The 24,168-nt window shown below is 48.4% G+C and overlaps 1 protein-coding gene across 3 annotated transcripts in view; it reads right to left on the bottom strand.

Annotated features, from left to right (window-relative positions):
- Positions 1-24,168, bottom strand: part of FTO (FTO alpha-ketoglutarate dependent dioxygenase) — a 428,434-nt gene that overhangs the window by 36,358 nt on the left and 367,908 nt on the right. Inside the window, exon 9 of one of the 3 annotated variants that reach the window (XM_072827048.1) lies at positions 12,316-14,682. The exons of the other annotated variants lie outside the window; for them this stretch is intronic. Coding sequence (XP_072683149.1) covers positions 14,529-14,682 — 154 coding nt within the window. The 3' untranslated portion in view covers positions 12,316-14,528. Of the gene's footprint in view, positions 1-12,315; positions 14,683-24,168 lie in introns of those variants that run through there. 3 annotated transcript variants of the gene reach the window in all.

Consider the following 24,168-nt stretch of genomic DNA (forward strand, 5'->3'; position numbering starts at 1 on the left):
GAGACATATTGTGGAGGTATTAAACACCGAGATGAAAATAATACCCCACTGAAACACATTATTTATTAAATACATAACCACTCAGAGAAATAAACACATCACACACAGAACTTGATATTTCTGATGGAAACAGTATATATACATCATCTCCTGCCTTGGATATATTACCCATCAAGCCAAATTCTTAAATCAAAGTCACAACTTGTTTAAATGCAAACTGCCCGTGGCGGCCCCAGCAAGCCCCAAATTTCCTCTAGACATTCACCTTGATGTCAGTTTTCAAAGACTGAGTCACTGTGAAGGTTTTGCATTATTGTTGTTTTTAACATTCGCGTGAGAAAAAGAAATCCCCCCAGCAAGCATTAGAGAAAAGAGAAACCGAGAGAAGACAGGGAAAAGATTTTAAAGAGAATAGCAAGAATCATAAATAAATGAAAAGATTTCCCTCCCTCCAGCACAGATGCACTAAGAACCAACTGCAGACACCATGTCCCCCGCCCCAATGTTATCTGACCCCAAATGGAATCCTTTTATTGCAGATTAAGAATTTACGTTATTATCTTTATCAATAGTCCATCTGAAACCTGTACTTTAGAATAACTGGGTGGTGGACACTTTAAACACCATATTTCATCAGTTCAAAGTTGCCTTGATTATAAGGTACAACATTATTTTATGTATCATTAAAAAAGAAGAAATAAAACACTGCAAATTAAACTATGACACGTCACTGCTGAATCCTGATGTCAAAGACATTAAATAGAAGTGGTCAAGAAAGGCCTCACTGGAAGGTGACCGTTGAGAAAGAACCTAAGAAGGTGAGGGAGACAGGACGCCTGGGTGGCTCAGTGGTTGAGTGTCTGCCTATGGCTCAGGGCGTGATCCTGGAGACCTGGGATCGAGTCCTGCATCGAGCCTGCTTCTCCCTCTGCCTGTGCCTCTGCCTCTGTGTGTGTGTGTGTGTGTGTGTGTCTCATGAATAAATAAACAAAAATCTTAAGAAGAAGAAGAAGAAGAAGAAGAAGAAGAAGAAGAAGAAGAAGAAGAAGAAGGTGGTGAGGGAGTTGTGTGGATATCTGGGAGAAGAGTGCCAGCAGAGCAAAGAGTCCCTGCAAAGGCTCTGCGGTGGGTGAGTTCTTGGTGCAGGGAAGCCAGAGTGACCAGTGCAGAAAGAGATGGCTGGGGCTGAGAGTGGGAGTGGACAGGGCCATAGGAGATGAGATCAGAGAGGTGAGAACATATATAAAAGTTTCCTCCAGGAATGCCTGGGTGGCTCAGCGGTGGTTGAGCATCTGCCTTTGGCTCAGGGTGTGATCCCGGGGTCCCAGGTTCAAGTTCCGAATTGGGCCCCCTGGGAGGAGCCTGCTTCTCCGTCTGCCTATGTTTCTCTCTCTGTGTGTGTCTCTCATTAATAAATAAATACAATCTTAAAAAAAAAAAGTTTCCTCCAGTTTTCTGTGAAGTTGAGCACAAATTTTTAAATATCCTTTAAAAAATTTGGGGGAGTGGTGTTATCCATCAACTTCACTCTAAAACCCTACAGGGTAGCTTCTAGAATAGTTTCAGAATCCATGCGCCCTAGCATCCCTGCCATCTTTACAGGGGGTCCTCCTCCCAGACCCCCCTTCCCTGGCAGACTTGATGCCGGAAAGCTGTTCACTCGCTCAGTTCGTTCAGAGGGGACGCGTTTGTTCAATGGCCTCCAAGCTATGAAGGGCACCGACTGCTTTCACAGTGCGGGCTTCATGAGCTAGTGCCTTTGTTTCTCATCAGAGATCAGAAATTGCTTTTATACAATAATGCTCATGAAGAAACTGCCCCCGTGCCCCAAGTCACCACCCAGCCCCAAAAAGCAAAGTTTCTCACTGGAAAAGCTAGGTTTCTCTTTTTTTGAGCAATTGCGGGGAGTCTTGCAGTATGCTAAAAGCTTCGTGTACTTTCTCTTTTTCACCCCTCAAACAATGCTACATCATAGGTGCTCTTAGGAGCCCCAATTAAAAGAAGGGAAGTGGGGGCACAGAGAACTCATAACCCAGAGATCAAATGGCAGAGGCTGCACGCAACTCTAAGTTATTCCTGCCTCTACTAGAGCTGGTTTCTGGTATGTCTGGTGAACCAAGGACCGAGGCAGAACCGAAAATGGTGCTAAGGTCAAGCACCGGAGGCCCAGTGCTCCCTGGCTCTCGAGCCAGACAGCCTGGATCTGAATCCAGTCTCTGCCAGCTCCTAGCTGTGCCATGTGGGGCACCCTCTATGGCCCGTCCATGCCCAAATGTTGTCACCTGGAAAACACAATGTGTTTCCATGTTGTGAGACAGCGTACCTCACGTTGTGCGCGGCGCAGATGGTTACCAGTCCCATGCACGGGGCTCCAAGGACACTCGGGCACAGCCTAGGCCAGCGTATCCAACAGGCCATTTCAGGTCACCAAAGGTCAAAGTGTCCTGCGAGTGAACGGGGGAGATGGGTCTCCTTCTGGCAGGAGTCACCAGGATACAGCAGCAGCGCCCAGGGAAGCTGCTTCCCACGGGGCGGGCGTCGTCCTGAGGTACAGGCATGAGCGAGCTTTGTGCTGCCGGCGTGGAGTCCCTTCTTATGAGGGGTCCACTCATGAAATCACGTACAATTACTCCTAAGAGTCCCCTGGGGGGCTGCCATGCTGCAACTCGGTGTGCTGTCTTTTGTCTTTTTGTTTATTTATTTATTTTTTAAGTAAGCTCTAGGCCCTTGTTGGGGATTGAACTCATAACCCCGAGATGAAGAGTCGCATGCTCTACCAACTGGGCCAACCAGGGGCTCCTGTTCAGCACAGGAAGCTGCCCCCAAAATGTACAGGGAGCCCCAGCCAGTTTCCCCAGATTGTAACATCTTGTGTAGCTGATACACAGCATCAAAACCAAGAAACTGGCAGAGCTGGGATCCAGGGAGGTGATTCCAAATTCCCAGGGTGCCCGTGTGTGTGTGTGGGTGTGCACATGTGCAGGCAGTTCTCCACAACTGCATGCGTAGATTCACGTGACCGCCCCGGTCCAGGTGCAGAGCCGTTCCAGCACCTCGAGGCTCCCACCGCTGCCCCTGAGAAGCCACCCCTTCCCGTCCCTCTCCTCTGGCAACTACAATCTGTTCTCTCCAGCTCTATGCTTTTATTAGTTCATATTAGGTCATATGATAAATGGAACCGTTTATTTATACACATTTCCAGCGTATAACAGATTGGATTCTTTTCGCTCAGCATACGTCCCCTGAGACCCACCCAAGGTGCTGTGCGTATTGGTAGCCTATTGCTTTTTTATTGGTTAGTAGTATTCCGAGGCGTGGATGTACTCACGTTTATTCACTCACTGCAGGTTGTTTACATTTGGAGGCTCTTGTGAATAGCTACTTGGCTCATGTGTGTACAGGTTTGGTGTGAATATAGATTTGCCTCCTGGGGGATGAATTTGGGTGCTCTTGCTGGGTCATGTGCTAACTACTGTTTAGTTTTATAAGAAACTGCCCAACTATTTTTTCAGAGCGGCTCTGCCTTTCTACGTTCCCACCAGCAATGGGTAAGTGACCCCCCTCCTCCACGTTCTTGCCAGCATAAGGTGATACCACTACCTTTAAAAGGCAGCCAGCCGTAGGGGCACTTGGGTGAATCAGTTGGTTGAGTGTCAGACTCTTGATTTCAGTTCAGGTCATGATCTCGGGGTCATGGGATTAAGCCCCATATCGGGCTCCAAGCTCAGCGGGACGTCTGCTTGAGATTCTCTCTCTCCATCTCCCTCTGCCCCTCCTGCTCATGCTCACACCCTCTCTTTCAAATAGATAGATAGATAGATAGATAGATAGATAGATAAATGAATAAATAAAATATTTTTAAAAATAAAATAAAATAAAATGGCAGCCATTGTCACAGATATGTAGGGGTATACCTTGTGGTCTTATTTGCATTTCTCTCTCTTTTAAAAAAAATAGGTTTTTATTTATTTATTCATGAGAGACACAGAGAGAGGCAGAGACACAGGCAGAGGGAGAAGCAGGCTCCCCGCAGGAAGCCCGATGCCAGACTCGATCTCAGGACCCCGGGATCACACTGTGAGCCAAAGGCAGATGCTCAGCCACAGAGTCACGCAGGCGTCAGTGGTTTATTTGCATTTCTCTAATGGCAAATGATATTGGCCATCTTTTCATGGGCATATTCACCACCTGTATGTCCTCTTTGGAGAAAGCTCTGCAGGGTTTCTCCTCCGGTGCTGGAACATGTTGTGGTTTTACGTGGAGCACCAGGTGTAGCAGCTGGCTTGTGATTTAAGCCACGGGTAACTTCCAGAATGAGGGAACAGGGATTCTGGTCCCATCTCCCCCGACTCCTCCAGGCTGTGTACCCCGAGTGTAACTTGGGGAGGGAATCACCAGGCCATTTAGCCCTTATGTTTGTGTGTCCTTCCCGAGCACACAAGATTGGGTTAAATGTCTATGATTTGAGAGCAGTGTCTTACCAACTTTATGACCCCAGGCCAGTAGGGTCTGCAACTGTTTTGCCAACCCAAGCCCACTGCTCCAAGTCTGTGTCCGCTGAGGTCTTCCAGCTTTCCCTCGACCTCCGCGGGCCCCGGCAGGCAGTCTGCTGTTTGTGATCTTGCTCTCTGGAGCTGTGCTGGGCCTGGATCCCCAGGGCCTGCTGCTCGGAGAAGGCCTTGCCGGCTTGTCCTTGGGCTGCTTCCTCTGCCTCTGGGAGACCCCTGCTGCCATGCCCCAAACACCAGCTCAGAAGCCTTGGCTAACCTACTGGCACCTCCTTGACCGAATGCGTCTTTGGGACATGAACATTTCTGGCCAGAGGCTCCCTGGCCCCACCAGGCTCGGCTTGTCCTCTGGCCTGCCACTGAGGCCCACCATGCCCGGGGCCCGCACACGTAAGACACAGCACTGGAGCCACGGAAGGGTCCAGATGTTGTACAAAACACAGGCGAGAGGCAAATTTTGGGGGGTGAAGTTGGAGAGAGAGGTCAGGGGTAGATACGTAAGCTGTGGAGTGGAGACTGGACAGCAGGGTGACGGTCAGATGAATTCCACTCCAACGGGCAGCCAACGAATGCTTACGGGGTACTTCTTACATGTCAGACAAAGGTTCGCTCGATTGATAGCTAATAAATATTAACGGGTTTGGGGGGAGGGAGCGTCCTCCTGAGTTTGATGGACGCGCTAACCTGGAAGTCAAGAGCGCTGCTGTGAGCTCTGCCCTCCAGCATCCCGTGGTCCGCTCTGGAAGCCCAGTCTGACGAGTCAAATTATATTCCCAAACTGTCCGGGGACGGCACAAGCGGGAAGGATCCACGTGGGGTGGCTTGCAAGCGAGTCAAGGATTGAGGTGGCAAGAGGGGCCGCCCGCGGCCTGGACGGCGGAGGCGCAGCGCGGGCTGCGGGGAGGCGAGGAGGAGCAGCACAGCGACGGATGCAGGACACGGCAACGGGCACGCAACTGCGTTTCGGCTCCAACGTCCGCGCGCCAGCGAGCGATTTGGAAGTCCCTCCCGGAGCCGGAGGCCCCCCGCGCTGACCCTCTGTGAGGACACACGGGTCAGCCCCCCACGTTAGGGAGCGTCGCCCGCTGCCTCCCAGCACCCACCTTGGAAGAAGAAAAAAAAAATCATGGACCAGGCCCCCCCACCTCTCCTCGTGAGCCATCGGGACCACGCGAGCCTGGGCCCAGGAGCACGCGGTCCGGAGCACCCCGCCAGGCCCCCCGGGGCCCGCCCTGCAGTCCCACTTGGAGGGGCAGGCTGCGGCTGCTGAGGCCAGACGCCGGCCCCAGAGCCACCCCCCCCACCCCCCGGGTTGGCCTCCCCGGCCGCATGGCTCAGGCTTCTCGAATTCAGGAAGAGCCTTAGGTTTGGCTCTTGGTTCTGTTTCTCCCCTTAAAAGAGCTGCCCTGGAACGCCTTTATCATCACTATTTTTTTTCCACGTTGCTGTATGGAGAGCGGTCTTGGCATGAGTGCTTGGATCCGGACACTGTAATAAGATTCATCGTCGTCATTTATACCCGGTGAGTCATTACTAAGTGCTGGACAAGATGTTAATCACCTAACATGCACAATCGCCGGTGGTAGGGCTAATTTTCTGAGTGAGTCTAGGGCTTGGCGATCCTTTTTCTGTAAAGAGCCAGGTAGTAAATATTTTAGGCTTTGTGGGTCCTATGGTCTCTGTGGCAACTACTCCATTCCGCCACGGGAGTGAGGGGACAGCCATAGACAATGCACAAACCCAAGTGTGGCTGCCTTCCCACACGACTTTATTTTATGAAAACAAGTGACGGGCCAGATTTGGCCGTAGGCTGTAATTTGTTGACTCCTGCTCTGCATTTTGCTCTTGTCACTTTTGCTTGGCCTGTGTGTTTGGGGTGATCAGTCTTGGCCTCTTTGATTTTAATAACCTGCACCATGAATTCCAATGGCTTGTTTGGGTAGTTAAAAAAAATCGCCAAAATTTTGTGGACCTTTGTGGCCCAGGGGAATGAGAATTAATGGCAACCAAACTATTTTCTAGACTATCAGAATTTCTTCTTTCTGGGCTGGAATTGGAGGGGTAGGCTGTTCTTGTTCTTGTGAGCACTCTGGAGCTGTCTTCTTCTTCAACATATTGGGGTTTATTTGGGAGGTGGATCCAAGAATCTTCATACTCTTCCCAAATCTTAGTACATACCAGGAGCTTAAAATCCAGTTTCTAGAATTCACCTTCAATAACTTAGTTTCTCCCATCTGTAAAACGGGTACAGTGTGTAAAAATGAGCGAGGGCCTGAGATCAGAAATGCTGGTCAAGAACAGGACTTTGAGGACACGGACCTTGTGTCCCTAGCACAGAGTCTGGCATTTAGGAAGGAATCGAGTGTTCGAAGGATCCACTTGGCAAAGGCTGAGAAGACGAGTCAACACAAGTGTTGGCAGTATGGCAGCCACTGGCAGGCCAGAGCGGGGGAGAGGGCATGGCTAGCTTCCCCACCTGGGGAGCTTCCACCTTCAGCTCGACAAGCTATGCCCCAGTGAGGAGGCCCCTGACTCAGCCACACTTCTGTTGCTTTGTGTGGGCAGAGTTTTGCTGGCCCAAGGCTGTCAAATTCACTTCGATGTTGGCCTCAGCTGGGGCTTCATGCTTTCAGAAAAATTTCCCCCACTGCCTTTCACTTGAGGTCCTTGGCAGGGATGCCTCTCCCATTCTGCACGCACAACTCACTTAATGGGCACAAAGATATGGGAGAAAGCTCAGGGAAAGGAAAAAAAAAAATAACAACAACCAAAAACCCCCCCATTCGACCCAGTCTAAACCTTGGGAAATCTAACAGGGTCTGCATCTCTTTAAAAACTATACACAGACATTTCTGGTCGAAGTGAAACCATGCTTCTCACAGAGGACTGGAGACAGCAAATGAAGCTTTAGTCATACACAGTTAGTTTCAAACTTATGTTACCGCTCACGGGGAGAAATCAATGTACAGTATATTAAAAACAATCACTGTGGCCCTTCAATGATCCAATAGTTGAGCTTTGAATGCATTCGAGCTAATGGGGGCTCTAATGGCTTCTGACAGATCATTCCATTGATCAAGAGGCATGTATGAAATACGCTGCCTACTAAACTCTGTTTTGATTTTGAGAAAAGAAAACTAAACGTCCATGGTAAACAGGGCTTTGATTGTTCACATGTTCACCAAGGGGCCGCTCAGCCTGACCCTGGTCGGGAGCCGCGGAGGGAGGGACAATGGGAATCCTATATACCTGGCCTGCTTTTCCCCGACTCTAATCAAGGCGTAATCAACTGGAAATCTCTGTCTGAAGCACTGGGGTGGGGGTGGGGTGCGGGGGGCAGGGGGTGACCAGAGGTCCAGTTTTCTGTGTTGGATGAGTTACGAGCAGTCTCTTGAGCCACTCTGAGAAATTGACTCAGCCCTTCCGGGGGGCTCTGGGGTTGCTAGGTTAGCTGCGCATGGTCCAAAACGAAGAATGGGATTCCCTGTTTGGAGGGATGAGTGGGGGTTTTCAGCAGGGAGATGACAGTTTTCCCAAGAAACTAACTAAAGCGTGTTCCCTTCACCTGGGGGTGCCCCAGTGCTGAGCACACTTATCCGCGGGTACAGGGATTTTGGCAGGGGGCATGAGGTCTTAAACAGATTTTTTAAAAACGTAGACTCCATGCTGCATGTGGAGCCTAACGTGGGGCTTGAACTCACGACCCTGAGATCCAGACCCGAGCTGAGACCAAGAGTTGGATGCTTAACCCACTGGGCCACCCAGGTGCCCCGGGGTCTGAAAAAAATTTCGAAAGTTCTTGGAGACTATTGTCACGCAGAAGGCCACTCCAGTGCCCCCTGGTCTAGCTGCTTGTGTGTGTGGGGGGGGTGGTGGTGGGGGGGAGGTGTTCAACTGTGAGCCATACGCCGCTCCCAGGTTACACGGGCCTTGCCCTAGTAGGGCTGATGAAAACGCACACCAGTGCTTCCATTGCCCATCCGAATCCTACTGGTCTCACAAAATAATCATAATCTTGCTTCCTTGCATGGGCACCGGACCTCAGCATCTACAAGCCCTTCCGTTGCTGTCTCTGTGGGGGTGCACCGGGGGGTGCTGGGATTCTCCCGTGGGGTTTCTTTCCACAGCAGACCCTCCCCTTGTCCCAGGAGCTGGGAAGGGCAGGCGGGATGCCCTTGAAACTGGCGCCACCAAGGGCAGGCTAATCCCTGGTCTTTATTTCATCTTTAATATCTAGCAAGACTGCGGAGGTGCTTCCTGCGGACAGTCACTCACTCAGCAGGTCAACTTGCTCTAAGCACACGCGGTCCGGTCCGGAAGCCCTGTGCTTTTCCTAAACTTCCTGTAGAACGGCCTTGACCTTCCTGTGCGTGGGGCACAGAGCTGACCTAGGCCAGCGCTTCCCATCTCGCAGCAGGAAGCTGCCCCACTTACCAGATTAAAAGCAACAGGAAAACCCTTGTGCTAGAAGCACTTCATTTGTATTGGTGCCATGTTTAGTCAGTGGCTTTTGTAAAATTGATGAATTTTGTCTAAAGGCAAGTGCAGACAGGCAAACAGATCTGTATCTGCTGTTATCCATTTAGCTTGACACACATGTGCAGAAGAACTATTTTACCTCGATTCTTTCAGGACTGATGAAAAGTAAATGCAAGCAAAGTCATGAACTGCATCATTGGAAAAGAATCACGGAATCTAATGCTGGAAGTTAATTAATGCTTCCCTCCCCTTGAAATAGACTGACCCTGGTGCTCAGACATTCACAGTCAATAAACAATTGTTGTACACAGATCATCCATTAGAAGGTGATGGCAAGAATTTTTTTAAGCAAATCTAAAATTGCAGCGGGTGACCTAATCCCACTGGAGGAAAGCAAGAGTGAAGAATCATTTTTCATAGGATCTCATTTATAAGAAGTTCCATGCCATCTGCCTAGAAAAAAATGGAAGCCGGGAGGTGCAAACGGGGAAATATAAATGGTAACGTGTTGTTCTGGCACTAAGTACGAGACACGATGTGACTCACTATATGGGCAGGATCCTGGGGACGGAACAATCCAGTGAGCGAGGCATTACTGTCCTCCCTGTTATATAAACAAAGACTGGCGGGCAGCCCGGGGGGGCTCAGCGGTTTAGCACCGCCTTCAGCCCAGGGTGTGATCCTGGAGACCCGGGATCGAGTCCCACGTCGGGCTCCCTGCATGGGGCCTGCTTCTCCCTCTGCCTGTGTCTCTGCCTCTCTCTGTGTGTGTCTCTCATGAATAAATAAAATAAATAAAATCTTTAAAAAAAAACAAAAACAAAAACAAAGACTGGGGCCCAGGGAGGTCAAGTGATTTGCCCAAGTCCCAAAGCTACCACGGTTATCAGAGGATAATAAACATTATAGCTCATAGACCTGCTCTCAAGACCTGCTACAACAGGCACTGCTGCAGGCATTTTATATGCACAGTATTTTTTTTTAAAGATTTTATTCATTTATTTGAGACAGCAAGAGAGAGAACAGCAGTGGGTGGGGGGCAGAGGCAGAGGGAGAAGGAGATTCCCCACTGAGCAGGGAGCCTGACCCGGGGCTTGAACCCAGGACCCCAGATCATGACTTGAGCCGAAGGCAGATGCTAACCGCCTGAGGCACCCAGGCGCCCCGCCCCCATGCACCGTATTGAATCTGCACAAGGACCTTAGGCGGTAGATCCATTACTATGATCCCCATTTTGTAGACAAGAAAACAGAGGCTTAAAAGGACGGCAGCCTTCGGGTCAGGCACCGGACCCGGAGTCAAAGTGGGGAAGCCCGCTGCCAGAAGCCTCTTGCTGCCATCCAGGAGTCAGAAGGAAAGCTGGTCGATGGGAACAGGATAAATGGAAGGGGGTGCAGAGGGGCCTAGTTTTCAACCGTGGGACAGGGATCTGCGCAGGTTATCTGGAAGGATGTCTTGCCTCTAAATGGTTCAGATCGCAGAGGAACTGGGCCCGTCCTGTGCGAACAGCGGGGCCCGGGGGACGGAGGGCCGTGGGCCGCGCTGCCGGGGGGGCCGGGCTGCAGCACCCGCGGGGCTGGCCATGTGCTTCCTCCTTACTGGTAGGAGACCACCCAGAGGCCGAGCCTGCAGACCCCTGCGTGGAGTCCCCAGCCGCTCTGGGAATGTGTATTGGGGTCTCTCAGGTGAGCATGAGTCGGTGTCTCCTTTTCCCTATGGCACTCAGGCCTGCCGTAGGTGCCCCTGTCCCAAGGGAAGCTATGACCTGCACCTCCCCCTCCCCCCTGGCCCCTCGCCCCCCAGGCCCTAAAGCAGCCCAGCTCTCCTGCAGCCGCCGTCAGTACAACACACTCCTGGGCCTTTCCTCCCCCTTTATGGCTGTCAAATTGATTTCACCATCGTGGTACCTATGGCTCTCGATGAGACTTAATTAAAAATACCATTTAATCACAAAGTGACAAAGGCAAACTGGATAAATGGCATTACCACATCAGCACATCCTGATCCGCTCTCTCCTCTCCTTCTCAATCTGTTTGGAGGAGAATTGCCTTTTCAAATAAGAATCCCCCTGTCTTCTGTGCACTTGCCTCTGACAGATCTCCAAAATAAACAGTATTTAGCATGGCATGGATCCAAATGTATGCAATTTGCCCAGTGGTAAAATCAGCCTTAACTAGAGCAGAGGAAAAAAAAACAAAACAAAACCCACAACAGTTGCATTCGAAAATACCTTCCCCTGAAACACACAGAAACTGTTCTGCTGAATGTGGGGTGTCTATTAAATAGGGCCTATGGAATCTCATTTCCAGCATCCCTCGATTCAATTGGTGATGGATTTAGCAGCTTATTACTAAAATTGTGTCACAGGTGATGCCATGACCCCGCTCTTCTCTGCCTAGCGAGCTCCCCTGACTGGGAGGCTGGGGTGGCAGGAGAGGCACTCCCCACCCCCTCAGTGCAGGAGTGGCTTGTTGCGAGGTGGCAGGGTGGGACGACCCCCATAATTGCACTTGGAGGGCCCCCCAGGACAGCTTCCCCATCTCAAGGTCTGAGCCACCTTCTGTCAATCCCCAGTGGGTCCCCTTCCCGGGACGTACGACCATGTGAAACCATCATGTTGTTGATCTGCAGGTATGCTGTACGTCCCCCCACTATTTCGGTCACTGTGTATCGCTCGCCCTCAGCACGGGGCTGGCACAGGGGAGCCCTTGGATGCCCGGGGTTCACAGAAGCCGCTGAGCCATGGTAGGTGGTCAAGAAAGGTTTGGGGGTTGCAGAAGGGAGGGGAAGAGCAACTGAGGGCAAGGGGATCTCTTCAGATCACTTTTCTCAAGAGAGTTAGGACTGGTGGGGGGGGGGGGGGAGCCAGGCAGGAAGCAGGTGGGGCTGCTGATTCCAGGTGGTCCCTGGGGCCAGGCCGCCTGCTCCCTCAACCACACTGTGGCCCATGTTCCCAGGAAAGTCCTTTCCTAGCTCTCAGGGGGAGAATGAGACCTTCCTTCGGCCTGTGGGAACTGGTTGATGGCCAGTAGCCCCAGAAACCCCCCTTCATATTGTCTCTTGCTGTCCCTCCTTCTACCCACCTGAACCCTCCCCACAGAGCATCCATAATCCCCAAGCACGCTGAGCTCACACTTGCTGAAAGCCATCATCTCTTCTGCGAAAACGAGATCTCACTTGTTAGGCTTGCTTTAGGCAGTGGTTTCTCCCACCCCTGGTGCATCACCTGGCCCCACCTGGAGGGGTTCGAGAACTATCTCCACCTAACCCCAAGCCAAGGAAGCAGGCCCGCCCACTAGCATTCAAGGAGAAAAGAGTGGGACCTCTCTCAGTTTCTTATCATATCTTTTTAATATTTTTATTGTTTATGAGTGACGTACAAGACATATTACTACAAGTAGTCCACAAATATAGCTCAATAGTAAAACACACACATTGGGGAAAGCACTAACCATGATTACCTATTTCTACGGTAGGGGAGCAAGCAAGCAGGTCTGGAGAGTGCTGACAGTGAGGGGTCGGGTTTATGATAAATGATTACGGGGAGCACCGGGGGCCATGGAGGCCCCTCACATCCTGCCCAAGAGTGAGAAGATGCTACTTAGCCCGTTGCCATGCCAGGATGGAGGCCTAGGGCTGCCAGATGTTCTGAATTCTAAAGAGAATGCACATGTTTTAATTTTTCTATGAGATCTCCCAATTTTTAAATATTGGCACCTCATGAAATGGTAACACAGAAGAAGCTCTGGCACGAAATCAGTCCAAGAGCAGGCCACACGGCCTTGGTGCCTAGAATGTGGTTTCTATGTGCCACACACTCCTTACCTCCAGGAGTTCATCTAATCTCTATGATAGCCCGGGGATGGTGAGGCAGGCAGCACTTCCTTTCTCTTTTACTGATGAGGCTCAAGGACATGAGGGGATTCATCCAAGGTCTGAGAGAACAGAGTCTCCAGATGATGAAACCCTGGCTGCTTTGGGTAATGTGGCCTTTCGGCGGTTGACTCCGTGGAAGTGAACGCTACCTTGAATTGGGGACATTCTAATGGTGGGACAGAGTCGGGTTCTCTGTGTGCCACTCAATGCGCAAAAGAGCTCTTCGGCTTCCAAACTACAGGTAAACCACTACCAGAGAAGGCGATGGGCTGGGGCAGGGGGCTAACTATTCTCGTGATTTCTGGGGTCACCATGGGGCAGGGGCCAAGCCAAAAAGGGAGAGATGTGTTAATGGCATCACGAGACAAAATCAGCATGAGGGCAGTGGGGGCCAACGTCTACATCGGGTCAGCTTACAGATACAGAAGAATACTAATATTTACCAGGTATCTACCTGTCAGAATTTGTTCTATACCTGTAGCTAGGTTATTCCATTTACTATTCACTTTGTCAGTTGGTGTTTTTAGTACCCCCGTCATAAGGATAAGGAAACTGAGGCACAGTGACATGTCAAAAGTCACAGAGCCAGTGTGCTGTTTTGATCCAGACACTCCAAAGCCAAAGCCCAGGTTTCCACCTCTACTAAACGTCTCCTCTCTGATGCACCGATATCATCAGAATGGGCCACTGGGACTCCCCGGGCCTCCATCCCATCTTTCGTTATGCATGGATGGATGGGGGAATTCTAGAAAAATGCATGTGTGGGCCAAGTCCATGAGGCAATGCAAACAGGTCTGCGTCTCTTTCATTAGATCAGGGAAACTTCTCAACGACAGATGTCAAGTGTATTTTAATTTCCAATACCTCCTCGTTCCCAGGGGCAGAGGACAGAACTCATAACTTGGGCTGTTACTGAGGTCTGGCTCACAGAAGGGACAGTGGCTGCTCTTCAATGACTCATTTCTCTTTTCATTCTTTTTGCCAATGGTGATGGTGGCTATAGACAAGTGGAGAAGAGAATTTCCTGCTCTCAAATTTTTTATAGAAGCATTATCCAACAGGACTTTCCACGATGGTGAAAATGTTCTGCATCTGTGCTGCCCAATATGCTAATCACCAGACATGTGTGGCTACCTAAGCAGCTGAGGAACTGAATTTTTAATTACAATGGAAACTGGATTTAAGAAGCTGCACCCAGCTAGGGGCTACCATATAGGACAGCACAGCCTCTAGAGGGCGTGGTGAGAAACTGGGGGGACCGGCATATAGGTTCTGTCTTCCCCCGGATGACTAAGAGTCTTCTATTCTAGAGTCTCTGAAAAGGCTTGGGAAGGTGGAAAGTAGGTTGGGCTCTGCCATAGACAGGGCCCACCCCTTGGCTCTTGGGAGCTGAATGGCTCCCATGAAAAATCCTAGTGGGGAACAGTATTTTGGGGGCAGGTTCTTGTTTCGTACCAAATCAGATTATAACACTGTGCCATCTTTTAATATTTTAGAACATTTTAATATTCGTGGGCTCCATTCCCTACTCTTTCCAACGGGGACCCAGGTTCTATAATCTAAAGGCCAAGTCTACCCATACTGCCCTTGCCTGAGCCTGTGGCAAGGTTAGAGGAAGGAGGCCAAAACTAGCTTTTCCTCCTCCACCTAAAACTTGGGCTCCTTCTAGGGTTTTGCTTCCAGAAGCAGACCTCTGAGTTCTGAAACGATGTCTGTGAGATCGAATGGCAGAGGCATCGAAGGATCATCCTTTTCCCAATACGGCCGACATTCCGGCTTCTGATCCACAGGCAGAGTTCGGGCAATCCGGGACTGGCACCTGGAAGAGTAGGAAGAGGCAATTAATCCATGGGAAGAAACTCCTGGAGGACCCCGGTTCTCGGGCAGTTTGGGACGACACGGCCGAATGCTCCAAAGACTGTCCTCCTGGGGGTTGGTTCTGACATGAAAGAATGAGTTCACCGAGCAGGACGCAGGTGTTCAGAGGGCGGAGGAACCGTTCTTGGCGGCGCTGGAACTTCTTTTTCTTTTTTCAATTCCCAGCTTTGTATTATCTCTAGTGGCTTCACAGAAGCCAATCACCGGGGAAATTCAGTTACTCTGCCTTTAAAATGGTGAATTATTTTTTCATTATCTCAACTGTTATTTAAAGTGTGTGATTAAGCCATTATCAGATTTAAATGTTTGTGGGATTTCGATGTATTACTAGATTACTGGGAAAGATTAAATTGAATTTACTGCATTAAAACGTCCAAGAATAGATTAAACAATATTATGGGCCGGGATTGACTTTGGAGATTCTAGAGATTTACAAGTGTCCCAGCTTGCTGTGCTCAGAAAAAGGCACTCCAAGGAGAGACGGATTTATAAGGATATATGCAAATAGAGGTTAATAATCATTTCCACTGATGAATAGGTGAGGAAAACTTCCACAAAATTAAATTAAAAGGCTAGCAAGAGTTACTCCCTAAGGAAAACACTTAAATCACGGTTTTTATTAAATGGATTATTCATCAATAGTAGAGAAATTAATTATCATATGTGACTAAATTATAGCCTTATAGGAAAAAAGTTGGGGCAGCATCATCCCCGTCCTGGCAGGCATCTACCTCTCAGAGAGACCAGCTTATTTAAAATTGGTCTGGGAAAGCTCAGTGGCTTTAGCTTTATTCGTCTGAAACACGAGGATCAGAGAGAATGAAACACAAGTTGCAATAAGAAAGGAACAATTTCCCTGCCCTCTCGGAGCGCACAGTGGCGGAAGCACATGGACCCGAAAGAAGTACTATGAGTACACTCGGAAGAGATGTGTGGGTCCATCCCCACTCCCACCTTCTCCGCATTGTTCTCGAAATCAATTAAAAAGTGGTCATTCCCACGATTTGCCCTCTGTGGAGGACTAACTATGAAGACATCAAAGGATGGAATATCCTGGCCCTATTTCCAAGCCTGATGGTAGAGAAGGTTCCTAACTGAAAGACATCGTCTTCTCTGGGGAATTATTAATGGTGAGGTGATCCCCATGGGAAAACATACTTCAACTTTATACCTATTTGCTCGTGTGGTTAATTGCTCTACCGGCATCCTATGCACTCAATCCGTCGTACATTACACATAACATTCCAATATATCTTCAGCTCTCCGCATCAGACCCTGATAATAGCGTCTGTTAACATGCACTAAGTACTATTATGTAGCACATCACTTCATAAATAATAAGATTAGCTGACCTCAGGGCCCCAAGAAGAGTAATGTGTTTAAATGTTCTCATTATTTATTTAAAACAAGAATTAAAGCAACAGAAGCTGCTTTTGACAATCCTCTTAGCATAAATATTAAACTGTTTGCACTGATAAGCCCCACATAGCGCCGAAGAACAGAGGGTGCGTTCTGCAGACTACTTGGTGATAGGTGTTTGAGACGGTGCCGCTCGCTGTCGTGGTTCTGATGGTGTCTCTGTAGTTCTAGAAACAGTCTCTAAATCACATGAAAGGGATGCAGGGAAATTAATATTCAGAGGGAGCTGCAACTAATTACAAAGGAACTCAGCAAAGCTTTTTAAATTGTGCTCGCTCTCTCTCTCTCTCTCTCTGCTTTGGAATCACAGAGCAAGGCTCAATTTACTAGGTAGGGGAAGTTATTCCAAATTGAGCATCTCAACCTCTCAGTGGATAAATTATCTGCGCACACATTATCCTGGCTGGCAGATTAAGGGCCTATGATAAGTGTCGATCCACCTAGAATATCATAAGGTTTGTAAAAAGTCAATAGAGATGCTTTTTCACCTGTCAAATGGGTTTGCCCCCTCGCTTTGAGAAAGTATTAAAAATATTAAAGCCTGCTGCAGAGGTTTGCTCACGCCATGCAGTAGACGCTTCCCCCAGCTTTTTGTCTGGGTGAAGCTGCTCTGTGATTTTCTGCCGCCAAAGAAAGGCCTGGCTGGTGTGGAAACGACCTCCTTTCCATGGGGGCCCCCACCGAGAGGCTAGGAGCTGGCTACACTCACAGGCTCCCCCTGGGCCGGAGGTAGAACCCGCGATGGGGTCCCTTCCCGGGTCTTAATTCAGAGCTCTCAAGGTCATTTTCAAACTTGTTTTAATGCTCAGTGTTCCTTGCCGATTTCCAAAAGGCGGCGAGTGATGGGGCCCCAGCAGAGGGCTCGTCGCTGGAGGTGATGCTTTCCCGATGGGAGGGGACACCCCTCACCCCACCTCCATCTACGGTCTAGTCCTGCATCGTGCCAGACTGCGAACTGAAAGAGAAGGGACTGAGGATGGCTCCGAGGCATTGCATCTTTTCCGTTTTCATTCCTCTTGCTCGATTCATTCATTCTGCCTCCTTTTGGCTCATCTCCTACGATGGGGCAGGACACCCCATGCAGGTTTCTCACCCTTGCTGAGCCTCAACTTCCTGTCGAGTAGGAGTGATGATGATGAGGAGGAGGAGAATGGTAATAACAGTAGTGACTTATGGGGTTATTGTGAAGGATAAATGAATTAATACACACAGAGTGCTTAGAACACTGCCTGGTGCGTAGGAAGCACTCAGCAGATATTATGGAGTATGATCGCTGCTGTTGCTTCTACCACGAGGACTGGTGATGGACAGATGATGACGCCGAGAACAGGGCTGCCTGTCCCTGTGGCAACACCCTCCCTTCACACTAACTGAGTGGGCGGCCCCTGGCCTGGCTCTCTTCTAGGAGAAGCTCTGGAGATACGGAAGCGGCTCTTTCTGGCTTGAATCTAACTGAGCCTGTGGTTGAACCCTATCACCATGTGACACTCCAGGACACTGCGGCTTATGTGTTCAAGCTGCTACAACCTCCCGGTGACAGGCTAAAATGCTCTGATTCAGAACAACTCCATAGTTGCTCCTGAAGACCTAGAATTAATAAAACGTGCTGTCATCGTACTTTCTAAGGGGTGGCTCTTCCAGACTGATTTGGCATATACAGGGAAGAAAGTCAGATTGTTTCTTAGCACGCAGGGTCTATAGTTCCTTGCAAAATAAGTTCTCTTAGGACCCTAACTTCTCTTAGGAAATGTGTTAGGAATGTGGACCACAGTGTACATTTGCAGTCTGCATCTATCCCTACCTTCCCCATCAAGAGATTATAATTTTCCCATAGGGAATCCATCCCCCCCTACCCCCCCCCCCCCATGGTTGGCCATGTGGTTTGGGTGGGATTGGCTCCACCTCTACAGCCAGAGGAGAGCCTTGACCAGCTCAGGCTAACAAGCATATTGCACTCTCCCAGCCATAGGGAAGAGGCTTAGGGGGAGGCACATGTCCCAGTCTAGGGCAAGAGGGAGAGACTAAACCAGAGGACTGGTGTGGGGGCTGCAAGAAAAGCCTTTCTTATCTCTGTGAACTATCAGGATGTACCATCTGGGACTGCCACAATCATTTTGCTAGGTGCAGCAAGGGGCTGGGTTCTGAGCAGTGTCATTCATAGCTAGATCAAGCCTCACCTGGAAGCCAGTTATGTTTAGAATTTTTTAGTTTCATGAGCCATGATTCAGTTAGGTTTTCCTGTCACTTGCAACTAAAGAGTCCTGGCTGACATGCTGGCCATGCTCCCTACCTGTGAGTTATTTCCCCCCTTTTACTACAACATCCGTTGCCACAGACCTGCCTGCCAAAGGGATGTGAACTGTCCTGCCTCCAAACTGAGATGCCGCTGCTGACACAGTATAGTGTGTGCAGGGATCATCCGAGTAAGGAAAGCAGGAAAACACTGGCTTTTGCTTTTGGTTTATTTTTTTTTAATTTTTAAAAAATTTTACTTATTTATTCATGAGAGAGAGAGGGAGAGAGAGAGAGAGAGAGAGAAAATGAGAGAGAGAGGCAGAGGGAGAAGTAGGCTCCATGCAGGGAGCCCGACGTGGGACCCGATCCTGGGTCTCCAGGATCACGCCCTGGGCTGAAGGCGGCGCTAAACCTCTGGGCCACCCAGACTGCCCTTGCTTTTGGTTTAAACGGTATTTCTATTTGGGACAAACTTCTATCCAAAATACAAGGGTGTGCTGGTGTCATCCAAATAGTTCTCTGCATGCAAATAAGCTGGTTTCTATGACCACAGCTGGATGACTTTTCTCAAGACAGTTGAAAACAGTTTCCCTAAACTCAGTGTTCCCAGGGAGAGTAGGTCATTCTGGACCCACCTAAACAGTAAGAAAGTCATCTTGTCCTCTCTATTCCCATCGTAAAGCAAATCCTATTTTTCATGCTTCTTTAGTTAGCAAATAAATGTGGATCTACCCCGAAACCCCTGCCCCTTTCATGAAACATTACAAAGGGAGCAAAAGAAAATAATATACACGTCATCTCTCTCCCTCCCAAATTCAGATTATTTTGATACCAAGGACTCTCTATGAGCCACCCCAAACTCTCACTATGAAGGAATGGTTCTCCCTGAAATGGCCTGGTGGCACAATACAAAGCAACTGAAAGGTGTCCTACTGGCTGGCCCGGTAGCAGGCTGCCCAGAGGTCCCCTTCTCTCCCTGCAGGTGTAACTCATCCTGGGCCTCAGAGCCACTGATTTCCCCTAGGGCCACACTTGCATCTGGGTGATCGGGGTGGCAGCAACATTAGTGAACACTGGTCGCTGTGCTAAAATTAACCACTTTAGCTAAAGTGTGTGTTAATTATGGGTATGCAAGCAGTCAATAAAAGGTTAATGCAAAAGTCAAAGGATACATTTCTTCCCTTATTGCGCCACTTCACAGACTAAATGACTAACATTATACTCTGTGTTTTTAATCAATAGGTTTTACAGTAATGTGCTGGCCATTGATTTTAAGAAAACATATATGGTCTTCCTCCTTGTCCCTAAATTTTGTAACAAATAAAGAAGGACAGGTAACATTTCCATAACTCTTGGTGACATGGTAAAGATCTCAGGAGAAATGTGTCTTGCTAAAAGATTCATCAAGATGAGCAAGCTTAAAAAAAATACACCCCCCCCCCAAAAAAAAAACCCAAAAACGCGAGCTTGATGGGGAAATATTACCAGGCACACACTGTTGAGGAGACAAGAAAAATAAACTCCTGACAGGGAATTCCTTAATGGGAAACAGGACAGCAAGAGCAACTCCTGCTTAAAACAATTACATTCTGTACACTGTTTAAACAAAAGATTCTCAATACACAGCACTGTCTTAATTTGATTTTTATAACCCCAGAGAGATGGGGGAGGTGGGTATTTGACCCCCATTTCGAGTGAGGGCTGCCTTCCCCCACGGTTAACCAGGAGGAAGTGAGTGGGTAAGCAGGGCTAGGCCAGGCCTGGGCATCTAGCTGGCTGCCCCTTCTACTGCATTCCATCCTTCTCATGCACTTCTGTTCGGGTGAAAACGGGCCCTGTCCCCTGACTATTTAGCTGTTCTTGACTCATTTAGATATTTGGGAGGTTCCAAATCATTTCAGGGCAAAAAGAGGAGCAAAACATCTTTTCCCTTCAAGTTCTAGAAGAACTATTATCACAGCAAACGACAGACAAAACTTCCTTTTCACTCTGATGACTCTGCGGTTCTTACAGTGTAAGCATCTATATAGTCCATAGAAACAAAAGATACGTGTTCATCTTTTAGGGAGCATAAGCTGCTTCTAATTATATTCCTGGGGTGACCTTGAGAAAAATCTCTCAACCTCTTAGTTTCCTCAGCTGTTACACGAAGCTAATGCTTCTCTGCTTCACTGGGTTATGGGAAGATAAAACCAAATATGCCTATAAAAGCCCTTTAAAATGGGTAAAATGCCACACAAATGTATAATTATGTCTCAATAATCCTTTCCTCTCTGTGCAGGTACTGGTCCTGTTTCAAAACCCCGGCTGATTATGCAATGTTGGCCAGAGGCGCTTGTAACGCCTATAAATAAAAAGGAAAGAAATCACACTTCTAAAGACTGCAGGGACTGAAACCAACAACTTCACCAGAAAATACCCAGTGAACTAGAAAAGCACAGTTCTCTTCAAGTCAGTTTTTTCCAGAATTGTAATTTACAATGAGGAGCTGACAGTCATTCTGGCTGATGGGAAACAGGAGCCTGTGTCAGGCTATCAACCCCATCGGAATGTGTTCCCTCGAACGATGGAGGCCACCATGGAGGCTTCCGAGGCCTGGCTCAGGCCCACGGAGAAAATGCTGGTATGGCCTCACATCAAATGAGGCCCAACTGGCCGGATCAGCATGAAAGTGGTGGCAAGTAATGACGTAATTGGGCAACAATCTCCTCTGTGACCTTTAATGCTCTAGAGGGAGCAAGAGACCCCAAGGGAAGGCACAGAGGTTCTCTGTTCCTCCCATTCTTTCTGGGATCATGAGAGTCACAGCATCTTGCCCCATGGGGGGGGGGGATTCCAGTGTTCACATGTAAGTAGTTTTCATATACCATACAATCTTGATCCCTGACAGTACTTGGTGACAATTTCAGGGATTTTCACACGTAATTCTCAGTCTCCAGGATGTCTCCCTTAAACATTACATTTCAAATCAAATCTTGGGTGAGCGGGTCACTCCACTGTGCTGTTTTGCATGGTCTCACTATGCTTTGCTCCAAATAATCTGTCTTCATCAGTGGTGAGGAGAGGATGCAGTCCAGTTTATGATACTCTACGCTTGACACTCCGAGGCCTTTCAAAAGAAGTGGGCTAACAAATTTATAATTTGTGCTCTTGGACTTTCTTGTCACGGCCATCCCGGCACTGTGAGCCACTTTGAAAACAAAGAGCTGCCCGGTCGTATCTACCATAATGTTCTATCTTGACAAAGCTGGTTTTACAAAATCAGCTTCTTAAATTTGTATAACTCAGTTTACCCACGGCAGAACTACTAAGCAAAGCCAATTGCCAAATGAGTTTCAACAAAGGACACGTTCACTTTCTCTTTGAAAGGCTTTTAACCTCTTGCCTCTGTACCACATGTTAATGTTTCCAGATCAGTAAAGTCAACACATATCAGAGTGAGGAAAAGCCAAACTTTGGCCCACGGGTCAGCTTTTTTTTTTCTTTTCTTTTTTTTCCCATCGATATACCTTTTTAGTTGGTAGTATTTTTCAACCATGACCACTTGAGAGAGAGTAGGGTTGGCTTAACTTCTAGTTGTAGAAGAATCTACTCTGGGGTTCACACTTCAGGGAAGAAGTGAAGAGCCTTCAGCAGGAGAGCCTACTAAAGTGTGTTAAAAACCAAATAGCCCTAAAATGCTTATAAATGCTTGTGCTATCAAGCCACATGGCCAACGGGCCATTTTTCAAGAAACCACTGTGCCATTTAGCATGGATAACCCAGCTGTCTAGATCTTAGCTATCAGTCAGCACATTTACAGAGTACCGAGTGCGGGTCCCTACTGTCTATCCACTGGGAAGGGAAGGGAATAACACAGGCAGGGCCCAGCTGCTGTAAATGACTTGTGTTCTCCACATTCCCTTGGAACTCATAAGGCATTTTCCATATAAACAGTGGTTTTCATGGTTCCCAATTCTACCACCTATGATTTCTCTGAAATATCACATTAATATGCCATATAGCTCAATAACCATGAATATCAGGGGTTTGGGTTTTATTTTGTTAAATGAAATAAACAAAATGAAACAAAACATTTAGAGTTCCAACTTGGGACTCCAAGGAGAAAACTCCTTTGATATGGGTTTCCCATTCTCCTGGCTCATGGAACCAGGGCTTCTTTCCACTCCAATCACTGCTAAGAGCTCCTCTGGCCCATGGCAAGGCTCCATCAGAGAGGAGAAGGGGTAAGAATAAAGGTGCCCGGTTATGTACCTCCAGGAGATACATCTATTTAAATAAATGTTGGTCCTCAAATTGGAAACTGAGGCCCAGAAGATTAACTAACTTGTCCTAGATTTCATATCCAAAGGAAAGAGTCCAGATTTGGCAAAATTGCTTGCCTCTAAATCTCGAGCTCTTTGCACCATTCCAAAATACCAATGTCAAAAGGATCACGTGGGGCTCTTGTTAAAAATACAGTTTACCAAAGGCACCTAGCCCCAAGTCAGACCCTCCGGTCAGTCTGAATTTTCCCGAGTGACTTTTTGGATCAGGCCAGTTTGCGAGAATGCTGCATGCACCATGTTAGCCTGCCACAAAGGACCACGAAGATGCTGAAATGGAATGTGGAGGGGGGACGTGTGGGTGTCTCTGGGTCCATAAAAAACACACGTTATATTCATGTCCCTTTCAGAGGACACCAGACTCCAAGTCAGCTCTTGCGGACATGCAACTTGGCCCCCTATGCAAGTAACTGGCGACTGTGCAGGGTCTGCACATAGGACAGGTCTCTAGGAGTCCTTCCCGGACTTTGGGGCCTCTGACAGGCCTGGGCGATCACTTAATAGGCGAGACTGCTTGGCCCACCGCTGGGGTGTAAACCCAGGGGGTGGAGGGTTGAGAACAATTTTATCCCCAGGTTCATTTGTCGGCTTGTCAGTGACATAATGATAGTGATGAATGGGCTACCTTGACAGCTCAACATTTAGGAGCTGCTGACCTTTGACCTCTGGTCACATGATAGGGTCACCTGAAACTTGCATGACTTCTACCTGGTCAAGGGTAACAATATGAGGGTCAAATAGGCTGGACGATTATATGTATCAAGTCTGAGGCAGCTTGGTCAGGAGCTTTAAGAGAGGCCGGGTTGGGTTCCCCGGCGCACAAAGCTATGGAACCACTGCAGAAATGCGCTCAACAAAAGATATACAATTTCAAAGCAGTCTAGAGTAACTTTCCTTGCGAGGGAATAGAATGAACTCATTATTTTTAAAGGGCAACAATGAAAACAAACACTTTGGAGGAAAATATATTGTGCCCGTGACTCTGCCGTGGGGAGGGAAGCGCCCAGGCGCAGGACTTAATGAGTGGTATTAATGCTCTCCCCGCAGCACGGCAGAAGGTCCAATTTGATGCAATTACTGGAATGAAATCCCCACCGGCTAGTATCAAGCCCTCCTTTCAGCCACAGAATACGGTTTCTCTGCTGTCCTGTCAGCACAGTACCCCACAAAGGACCACGATGGACAAAAGATAACCCTTTCCTAATTTCAGGACTTCCCCTGTCGCTTGAAACTCAAGTAAAGTTTGCACGGGGCAGTCTCAAACTTCACAAAGATTCCAGAATGGCTTACGGGCAGAAATTCAAGGCGGCTGTGATTTTTAGGTGCATGGTAACATTAAAGTATCTATCTATCTATCTATCTATCTATCTAGATATTGATATATCTATATCTATAGATATAGATATTTAATATAGAGATATTTCTTCTTGCAGATGCGAAGATTTTGC

This window comes from Canis lupus, chromosome 5, assembly GCF_048164855.1.
Source record: "Canis lupus baileyi chromosome 5, mCanLup2.hap1, whole genome shotgun sequence".
Taxonomy (NCBI): domain Eukaryota; kingdom Metazoa; phylum Chordata; class Mammalia; order Carnivora; family Canidae; genus Canis; species Canis lupus.